General features: G+C 40.0%; 2 protein-coding genes across 2 annotated transcripts; one reads left to right on the top strand and one right to left on the bottom strand.

Annotated features, from left to right (window-relative positions):
* Window positions 1-249: 249 nt before the first annotated feature.
* On the top strand, window positions 250-8,719 carry LOC145483736 (uncharacterized). Its single transcript, XM_081462286.1, has 2 exons — window positions 250-469; window positions 7,971-8,719. Exons 1-2 carry the CDS (start codon window positions 265-267, stop codon window positions 8,087-8,089), a joined length of 324 nt encoding a protein of 107 aa, XP_081318412.1. The 5' UTR covers window positions 250-264; the 3' UTR covers window positions 8,090-8,719.
* LOC145483724 (uncharacterized) lies at window positions 5,803-6,929 on the bottom strand. Its single transcript, XM_081462273.1, has one exon. The coding sequence runs from the start codon at window positions 6,676-6,678 to the stop codon at window positions 5,803-5,805; it is 876 nt and encodes a 291-aa protein (XP_081318399.1). The 5' UTR covers window positions 6,679-6,929.
* Window positions 8,720-10,633: the final 1,914 nt, after the last annotated feature.

The following is a 10,633-nucleotide window of genomic DNA, read 5'->3' as shown; positions in this document are numbered from 1 at the left end:
CTTTACCAGGAGTCACTTTACTTGCAAGGATATCCATGAACTCATACTTTTGATGGTCGGTCCAGCAGTTAAACCACGACCAAACAATTCGTATTTCCTGATCTGTTGAAGACTTCTCCGTAGAATCGGCCATCTACCAAGGTCTACCACCCTTCAGAAACATTTTCGAAACGAAGCCGAGTCCAGCGATTCAAAGCAGGCGTTTCCTGCTTACTTTTTGGCCGTGACTTCAATATAAAGGGACTAGGTTCTAGTAGAATCAAAATGGCGGTAGTTGGTGTGTTGACGAAAAGAAGCGGCGCATTGATAGAATTTAAACACGATCTTCATTCAAGTGAATCTTGTGAAGGAAAAGAAGAGAGTTTGCAAAGCCTAGTGTATTCCCTGAGAAAACTTCAAAATGATGTTAATTCCTGTTTGACGAAAATTATCGAGGAAGAGAAGACATCAGCAACAGCCACGAGCGAAGGTAAGCTTAAGTTAAGCTGATTTTTAGTGCAGAGTGCTCTATTGGGATGGTTTGGGCGTTGACGTCGCTAAAGCACTATGCAATAAGGCACTATAGCACTGTGGCAATAAGGCACTTTAGTATCACCCAACTAGTGGACTAATGCGAATTCGGTTGTAGCGAAAACTAAGACCCCTAAGACCTAAGACCCGAAAACTAAGACCCGAAAACGAAGACCCGAAAACGAAGACCTGAAAACTAAGATCCCTTTATTTTCTTTATTTTCCTAACCCCTGCTCCACCCCCGTCCTTGATTATGATAAATTGTAGGATTATGATGTCTTTCCGCCGCCCGGACTTTAGCAACTTTAGGACTCAACCCATAAAACAGAAAATCCACCACTACAGTACAACGTTTTCACTCAACAGATTGAACTGATTTATTTCCTCGGTCAAACGCTGTACTTCAATTACACTCGATTACACTTGGCCTAAGTCCATTTAAGAAAGCCGTAAAAGCGCCTTATTTGCACCAGAGAATGGGTATTCTTGCGACAATCAAAAAACAGTGACTACAAATAAAATACCATAACATAACAAACAATAACAATGTCAGTAATACTAACTGAATTTTTTTTCACATTTGATGCTGTTGGAGTGTGAAATGGCATGGTATTCTTGCGGCAATCAATAAAAAAAAAAACAGTGATTACAAATAAAATAACATAACAAACGTTAACAAACAATAGCAATGTCAGTAATACTAACTGCACTTTTTTGGCTTTTGACGCTGTTGGAGTGTTGATATTTTTTCTTTCTTACTTAAGATGAAACTGGAACAACTTTCGAAAATAGTGAAAAAAACTTATTAAATAGGATACCTCTTTAAATATTTATAGGGCTAAATCAAACACTTGCGTCCCAAGTAATTAAGCAAAATTTGAATCTAATTAACACAACTAACCTTTCTCTTAGTGCACTGGCACCAACACAAATAAAATAACATAACAAACATTAACAAACAATAGCAATGTCAGTAATACTAACTGCACTTTTTTGGCTTTTGACGCTGTTGGAGTGTTGATATTTTTTCTTTCTTACTTAAGATGAAACTGGAACAACTTTCGAAAATAGTGAAAAAAACTTATTAAATAGGATACCTCTTTAAATATTTATAGGGCTAAATCAAACACTTGCGTCCCAAGTAATTAAGCAAAATTTGAATCTAATTAACACAACTAACCTTTCTCTTAGTGCACTGGCACCAACACAAATAAAATAACATAACAAACATTAACAAACAATAGCAATGTCAGTAATACTAACTGCACTTTTTTGGCTTTTGACGCTGTTGGAGTGTTGATATTTTTTCTTTCTTACTTAAGATGAAACTGGAACAACTTTCGAAAATAGTGAATAAAACTATTAAATAGGATACCTCTTTTAATCTTTATAGGGCTAAATCAAACACTTGAATCTAAATTAACACAACTACAACCTTTCTCTTAGTGCACTGGCACCAACACTTAAAGTCGCCTTAATGTCATCATAACAGTAACTGCCATAAAACACCTGTACTCAGGTATTTTCACTTAGCTGCAATTCACTTCACCCCGGTTAATACTGCCAACAGAAATCAGATCACGTGCCTTTTCCTACGGGACGAACAAGGAAATAAACGGAAAAGTAACCGATTTTTGCATATAGTCAATGCACTCTGTCGATGGTTTGATTATTTTTCCTTCATTGCTTTAAAAAATGAAACTGAAACACGAGCCAAACATTATGGAGACAAATTACTAACGAGGTGTTCCTACTTCAGTTTTGGGATCCGGCGAGGCGAACTGTCAGACTGTTGCTAGGTGGGGTGTGACATTCTTCTGTCGGGAAAATCAGAGAGCTTGTCAAGTCTGTACAGTCAATCTGATCTTTATATTTACCAGGATTCGGACAATCTAAAACGGGCCATAAACGATAAAACAATAGCCGCCATGCTAGCTAGTTTCCCTGGCAAAACTTGTAATAAATCCCACTCAAAGACGAAGGAAACGATAATCAAACAAAAGTGAACACAGGGGGTCTTCGTTTTCGGGTCTTCGTTTTCGGGTCTTCGTTTTCGGGTCTTCGTTATCGGGTCTTCGTTATTGGGTCTTCGTTTTCGGGTCTTAGTTTTCGGGTCTTAGGTCTTAGGTCTTAGTTTTCGGGGGTCTTAGTTTTCGCTACAACCATGCAAATTCTGCATTTTAATTGGCTACGCTACTAGAGGACTATTAGTAATAGTCCTCGAGTTTGGGGCAAAAGAACAATTTATTGAAAACTACAGGCTATGAAATTAAACCCAGGGAGGGTAGGGAGGGTAAAACTAGCGAGGAGAAACCACAACTGACCTTTGAGACAAAGCTGAACTCGATATGACCGAGGAGAAACCTGACTCGACTGCGAAAAGACATGAACCACACTAGGGGGTGTGTCACAAATTAAGCGTTTTGACAAAGCCAAAAACCACCAAATTAGTGAGGCCCTCTTAGGGGTAAATTCTGACAAGCGACATGGCCTTGAAACGGCGACACGAGAGCCACGAACTGGCAACGATTGACAGACTACTCCAGCGAAATAGGGAAAGTGACACCAATGTCAAAACAGACTTACAGCGAATTTCGGATTTGTGAAAGCAGTATGAAAGCAGTGAATGTTTTAAACAATAAGGTCAATAATGTTTCAATAAAACCAAGAAATGAGTTTTAAATGCGTCTCATTTTACCGACTGAAATACATTAACGTCATTAACGACATTAATTAACAAAAACTAATATAAATATTGCATAAAACGTACAACAGTTTTTAAAGACATGTTTCGGCATGCTTATGCCATCTTCAGTTTAATAGAGTGACTAATGATACGTGACACAAGTTATATACTATTAAACTGAAGATGGCATAAGCATGCCGAAACATGTCTTTAAAAACTGTTGTACGTTTTATGCAATATTTATCATTATTGCTAGTATTACGACCTTATAAAAACTAATATCCAACTAGGGCTCGTCACAGAGGAGGATTGCGTGACGAGTCCAAAGAAGTAGGAGACTAGATCCACGTGCGCGCGCGCTCCATCTATCTGTCATCTGTTGGAGAGATTTTACTTCATCTGTCACCGAGATACTATAGCAGGCAAAGTGGACGTAGGACATTTTCAGAGAGGAGACGACTTTGTCAAACTGACAGAGATGTCGTACAAGACATTTCTTAGATATCAAAATGAAGTGGAAGATTTTCTGCCAGCCAAAGGAAGTTACGAGGAGACCAGCGACCTTGACTCCGATGATGAAAGCCAAGCAGACGGTGGTCTTTGGCAGGATGTCCTTAGGTACATCATCTGGAAGGAGTGTCATTCGCCCAGACCGTTTGAACCTCTGAGTAGAGCTTTTTAAATAATAACATAGACGGCCCTAAAATATACACTATTAGTATATTCTCAGCTCCGACTATTGCATTTCTAGCTCTCTGATTGGCTCAAAAACTCCGACTATGAGCCATTAGTCGGAGTTTTACCTTATATGGAAAACAGTGCGCCAAGTTTAAAAATTTTCCGCTCTGTAAAATTGTTGAAATAAAAATCGGCGGCAAAAACCCGATTAAGAATATACTAAAACAATTATTCCATTCGACCTTGTTGGATATGAAGTGATCATAACCAACTCGCGCTACGCGCTCGTTGGTTATTTATCACTTCATATCCAACGCGGTTTCATGGAATAATTGTTAATTATTACTCCATTGCTGTTGTGTCTTCATTGACTTCAGTGGATGTTTTAATATTCTCTACATTACTATCATGTCAAATTTGATACAAGGCATTCACTTTTAACTGGTAGTGTCACATCAATTCGTTATTTTATTGGGGTCATTACTAGTCTAGCCATGGATCGAGGTTGAACAAACTGCACCTACAAAAACTGAAAGTCACTCTGGTTTCAGTTTTGAAAGTATCTTATTAATATTTTTAGTATTATTATTATTCTCATTATTATTATTATTATTGTTATTATTACTATTATTATTATTATTATTATTATTATTATTAATAAGACGAAATTTCGAACGGCAACATAAGAATCTTGCGAAGTGCCGAGATAGCTGCTTGTGAAATTCAGACAGGGGACATGGGCAACCCCCCTAACAGGGCCTCATTAGTAGACACAACAGCACGCAACGAGTTTGGGGCAAAAGAACAATTTATTGAAAACTACAGGCTATGAAATTAACCCCCAAACCCAAATGAGTGGGGGGAAAAAAGTGAAATGAGAATGGAGGAAAAAGGGGAAAGAAAAAATAAAATAAAAAATAATAATAATAATAATAAAAAATTAAGTCAAGTTGGAAAGACGAACGGAAATGGCACGCAAGATGTCAAGTTTCTTCTCGGTCGACAATTTAAGATAAACTAAATATGCATCGCTGCGCCAGTCGCCCTGTGCCGTAATAAATACGGTGGGAGCGCCGCAATTGAAAGCAAAAGTGGATGGGTTAAGACCCACAGCAGCGAAAGATTTTAAGAACCGATTGAAATGAGCGGCGAGTAAAGGCTTAAGCGAACCACAGTGATTGACAACGAACAAGGGCGAACTAGCCTGGCTAGGTACTGCGCGAAAATAATTCTGAAGTGCTGTGACTGGACACAACACGGAATTGGGGATGAACGGTAAAGGGATTTCTAGAACACGCTGTTTAAATTGAATAGTTTCGGTCCTATACACCCTAAGAACCGCTCCTGACGCAGTGAAAGAAACATCTTCGCGCTTAAGGAAATAAGCGTTGTCGGACTGACAGGAAGCTAAAGTGCAAGGTACTAAATTAGAAATTCTAAGAAAGGAAAAAAAAGCAACTAGGAAAGCCGCATGCATGCAAATATGCAATTGAGAAGACCAATCAAAATGATGCAATACATTCAGAAGAATATCAAAAGTCACCGGATGAGTGAAATGCACTGAATCACCCATAACACGATGGAGAGCCCGCTGCGTAAGAAAAGCATCATAGTCATGCATAAAGGAGAAATCAGCTCCTAGTGACCTGTTGATATGTCTAAGAATATTGATGTAGTTAATTAAAGAACGATAACAAGATAACAATTTCGACAGGAAAGCTAAATATGCTAAAAAAAGTCTGCTTTGAAACAGGAAACGGGATTAAAGCAAAGTGATCACAAAATAAAAGATAAGCGTTCAATTGAGTTCTCATGTTCCTCTTGGTTGACTCTTGAAATGCAAAGGACTGAATCTTGCAAGCATAGTCCAACAGTGGGGCAGCACTCGCTGCAAAACAAAGAACAGTGGATAGATCCATGAGCCCGGCTACTCGACTGCGAACAGAAACAAAGTGTCTGGCACGGTGCATTCTGTAAGGGATAAATCTGCAGCCAGTGAGTTGAATTGGGAACAAAAATTGCCTGTGTGGAATCTACTGAGCGAGTCAGCTAACCAGTTGTCGCACCTGTGAACCGAACGCACACTGAGCTGGATGTTATGCAAAGCAAGGGGCAGCCAGAGTTCGCGTAAGCAGCGCTGCATGAAAACATTAGACGAGTGTTGAGAGTTTATGACTGAAACGCAGGTAGCATTATCGGTTAGAAGCTCTACTCCCAGACCTTGAAGCTTGTGCGTCCACAGTTTGATAGAAACGACGATAGTGAGCAGCTCTAATTCGTTGATGTGGCGACCTTGGTTGAGAATGAAATCCGGAAACTCTCTGTGAAAACACTCGCCGAAACAAACCGCCTCGCAACCAGTCAGACAAGCGTCAGTGGCGAACTGCTCCGGGTTAGAAATGATGAGATCACAAGGAATAACAGAGATGCCATTGTAATGAGAAAGAAAAAACATCCACCAGTCAATGTCCGCACGAAGTTCATCCGAAATAGGATAAATTGTACGCCGAGGAGAAGAAGAGCACGAACGAAGGGCATTGAGGAGGCGACTCATAAAAGCCCTGCCTGGACGAACGCAAGCAGAAACGTATGATAATTTACCAAGTAGCCGCTGGAGCTCGCGCCTCGTAAAGGATGGTTTCACCGACCACGCGTGAAGTTCTTGTTGAAGCTCAGAAACGCGAAACGCAGGAACAGATAAAGTCATGTCCAAGGTGTTGACCCAAATACCCAGGCAAAGCATTTTGTGACATGGAGGAGAATCTTTCTTGCGAGCGGCCATAATGCCTAACTCACATTTCATTACCGAGCTTAAAATTCACCATCTTTATTAACTTATCACTACTCACGATGAATTCGATAGCGTTGATCCTAGCAGTATGCAGGACACCTATCATATATGAACTCAGTTAAATGATCTTGCTCTCCATGAGTTCTCGTAGCTCAGTGGATAGAGCGCCCGCCCGGTGTTCGGGAGATCATGGGTTCGATTCCTGTCGGGGACTCAGAATTTTTCTTTGTCCCACGCTCGTGTCATGTTGATTAATTCACCTTCAGATTTCATTACCGAGCTTAAAATTCACCATCTTTATTAACTTATCAATGCCTAACTCGTCGAACAAAGAATTCAAACGTTGAAAAGCCTGCTCGGACGAAGCTGTACATTCTGCGCCATAGAAGTCATCAATGTAAACGTCGACAGAAATGCCTTCAGAGTTTAAAATGTACACAACGCTCAACGCAACAAGACCATACAGGGTTAAAAGAAAATTTACGAAAATGGAACATCCAGTCAGATCAGTCAAGGAGGACCACGTTCAGAGTTGGATCACTTTTTCTGGAGAGTTTCCTCCCTGATGGAAGTGTTTTATTTATATTTCAGCAGGAATGTCCAGAAAATTCAGTATAATTGAAAGCACTCGGAGTTTTTTAATGCTTCCTAACTTTGTTAAAGACACAAACAAAATAGCTTTATGTTGAGAGTACATGTATCATATGAGGAGAGGAAAACAATGAGGATAAAATTTGTTTAAATCACATTAAAACTGCCTAAGCAAGGAACCAAGGCAATGGGTTTATAGTGGTTTCCTTTTTTATATTTCCTGTCACTGAATACCTCTGTTACATTCAATACAAACTCTGGCATTTAAACTAACGGTGTTTTGTAAATCATAGACTGCAGACTTGGGGTAAGATGTAGACTGAGGGTGAAATTTAAAAACTCCAGATCAAAGGTAAAATGCAGACTGCAGACTTTTTAAGTTTATATTGTGTTACCATTGCCATTATGGAGAGCTGACTGTAAACAGGCTAACCTGGGGAGTATTCAAGTGATTGAAAGTCTGCCCTCCCATTAGATGGTTAGCTTCTGGTTATCCAAGCTCACCCAGTGAGTTTGGGATATTAAAAATATTTTCCTTTAGTCTGCAACACTGACATTCAGTCCCAGTTATTCAGTTGCGTGCTTTGGCAGGAAATTAGAAGACATGGGCATGTAAAGCACTTGTAGCCTATTTTATACAGCCTGCTTGACAGTTGCTACAGCAGCCGCGGCACTTTTCACAGACTAACATACTCATATCATTTGTGTCACAGAATTAAGTGAGGATGAAGATGAGGACAGTGATGACAGTGAAGAAGATCTAGAAAGCAACAATCATGTAGGAGACCAAAATGGAGGCCAGCCACCTCAAGCTAAGAAGTTGCGGAGGTGAAAATGAAGTACCTGAATTAGTCCATATTGGACTTACTGGTCTTTCATATTACAACCTTACTTACAGAGTGACACCAAAGGAAAGAAAACCACAAACTAAAATACATGACATAATTCAGGCTTAACACTGGTCTGTGTCTCTCACTTCTGAAATGGATAGGATATTATTTAGAGATTGTAAATAGACCTTCTTGAACAGGCAGATAGAATTAAACAAGTTAGTCATACCATACTTTGCTGTGCTCTCTTAACTTATTCCATACTGTTCTGTAAACACCAGTGCCGTTGTCTTCAGAGGTAACTACAAAGGGAACAGAGGCCAGGATAGAAAGTGAAATTGAGTGACACAAGGTAGACATTGATTCTCAAAAACTCGGAATACTAGAAAAAGAAAGCCAGGCATTTTGGCTTTATCTCAATTATACTCGCCAAAATTAGCCAGTAGAGACAACCTCTGAGTTTCGATGTACGATTCTTAGTTCTTTTAAGGTGTGAAACATAACATTGTAAGTAAGTTGTACTTCTGATGAAAATGAAATCAAATTCCTGTCGTAGACTGTCACAAAATTACAAGGTTTGTAATTTTGTTTTGTACAGACATCCAAGCCTGGTAAAACCACAGTAAATGTTCAGGGAAAATCTCCGGTCTTGTTTATCACTTGGCTGAGGTTTATTTTTAAGAACTATTATTAGTATTATTATGACTGAACTGGTCGAGAATTCTGATTGGTTCCCTTAGCGGCCCGAATTTCACAATACGGACCGCTCAGATGGACCGCTCATGAATTAATTTCGACGAACTGCTTTTTCAGTTTATTTCACAAAATAAACAGGTTTTTGTCAAATGGAAAACTTCTTAATTTCATGTTTGGAGGACAATTTCAGTTAACTGTTCACAATAGCGAAGTGAGAAACATAAATAAGTGCTTACTTTCTGAGCGCGCGCTTACCGTGAATGGATCGCGGAGACATAGTCTATCAATTTTTATCAGCAGATAATAAAAAGCCATTAATTATAATAAATACTTTATTTAACTATCTTGTTCGGTCCGTATTGGCCTCGTTTTTTGTAGGTTTGTGGAGGATCAGACAGGAATCGATAAAGCAAAGGAAATTGTCGGGAACGCGTGAAAGTGCAGTGAGACGATGACGTCATTGTCTTATGTTTTTGTTGTAGACTCTCAACCTGTAAAGTTCAAAATCAAATGAAGCTTTCTTCTACCTGTTCTGTTCAAACATCTGCCTATCTTATTTAAGTGTTTGATTTCCAACTGTGGTACATGTATTCAGAAGAGAGAATCAAAATGGTTGATGAAAGGCTTTCAAAATCGTCGCAGACCCAAGGGTAGATAGTCGGGTCAGGAGGAATTGAAAAGCCACGAGAAGAAAAGTTTACGTCACCCGGACCGCTCAATCTGGAGCCATGAGGCCCCCGTGCCTCCCACACACACTTTCTTTCTACACACTATAAACGTCTGGAAACGAGTCTAGAGGCCACACAGGCCGGCGCTTATCTCCGGTTTCAGCAGCATGAAGAGACTAGGAGTATTTTCTACTCCAACGCCCCCCCCCCCCCCCCCCCGTTCCTGGATGGGCTGCTAGACCATCGCAGGGTTACTTCCACTATTAGATTCACCGGTATCCATTTATACACCTGGGCGGAGAGAGCCACTGCGACAATTAAGTGTCGTGCCCAAGAACACAGACCTCACTAGTCAGTTACGCCATTCCTTATTGGTGTACCCCCTCCTAAGAGAAAATCCTGGATCCGCCCCTGAGTTGTAGGTACTGTGATGTAATATAACCAGTGAAGATCATGTGTAAGTAATATCAGAGCCAAAAACAAGTAATGCAAACGAATGGAATTAAAGTAGGTTAAGCGATATATGACATAAGTGATGTAAGCACAAGAAGAGCAGAAACCAAAACAAAAGCAAGTACATAAGGTGCGAGAACAATGCAGTCAACATTTGTTGGAGAGACATCCAGGGAACACATCATAGTTCCTTTATCCTCCAAATCCAGGGATGTTCTTAAAGATTTAGTGAAACAGTGGATCGTCTTTGGAAGGTCAATGGACGCTTTAAGTGTCGTTTGGTGGTTGTCTACCCATCGAACGCATCACAACTCGCGTCTAGCTGTGATATCTAACTCTGGTTTGCACTTCCTTGACCTGACAGCGGAATATTTAATGAGAGGTTACAATGAAGAAGAGATTATCATTCTGCCTTCACATACGGTGTGTTTTGTTTTTCCTACCCAAGGACAGTAGTGGACTGGAATGTATCCTGCTACCGGGCATTCTTATGCCTTATCACAGGTTAAAAGTGGAATGGGTCAGAGAAACAGTGACAGTTCACTCCAGACAATTAAAGCATTAATCTCTTGTTCTGCCTCTATTGCACCCTAAAATTAGGGAGTGGTCTATCCTTCGAGGTTTTAGCACTAATCAAGGAACCAAGACAATCGCGGAATCAAGATAATCTAATATCTAAGGCTAACTAGTTCAAGGTTAAAGCTGCTGGACTCCAGGGGGAATGCATGA

This window comes from Orbicella franksi, chromosome 4 (genome assembly GCF_964199315.1).
Source record: "Orbicella franksi chromosome 4, jaOrbFran1.1, whole genome shotgun sequence".
Classification (NCBI taxonomy): domain Eukaryota; kingdom Metazoa; phylum Cnidaria; class Anthozoa; order Scleractinia; family Merulinidae; genus Orbicella; species Orbicella franksi.
This window is presented reverse-complemented; position numbering and strand designations above follow the sequence as displayed.

Bases quoted from the DNA above. Each gene is read 5' to 3' on its own strand.
- LOC145483736 (XM_081462286.1), top strand. From the start codon at position 265: ATGGCGGTAGTTGGTGTGTTGACGAAAAGAAGCGGCGCATTGATAGAA. The intron at 470-7,970 runs GTAAGCTTAAGT...TTTGTGTCACAG, and splicing joins AGCAACAGCCACGAGCGAAG to AATTAAGTGAGGATGAAGAT.
- LOC145483724 (XM_081462273.1), bottom strand. From the start codon at position 6,678: ATGAAATGTGAGTTAGGCATTATGGCCGCTCGCAAGAAAGATTCTCCT.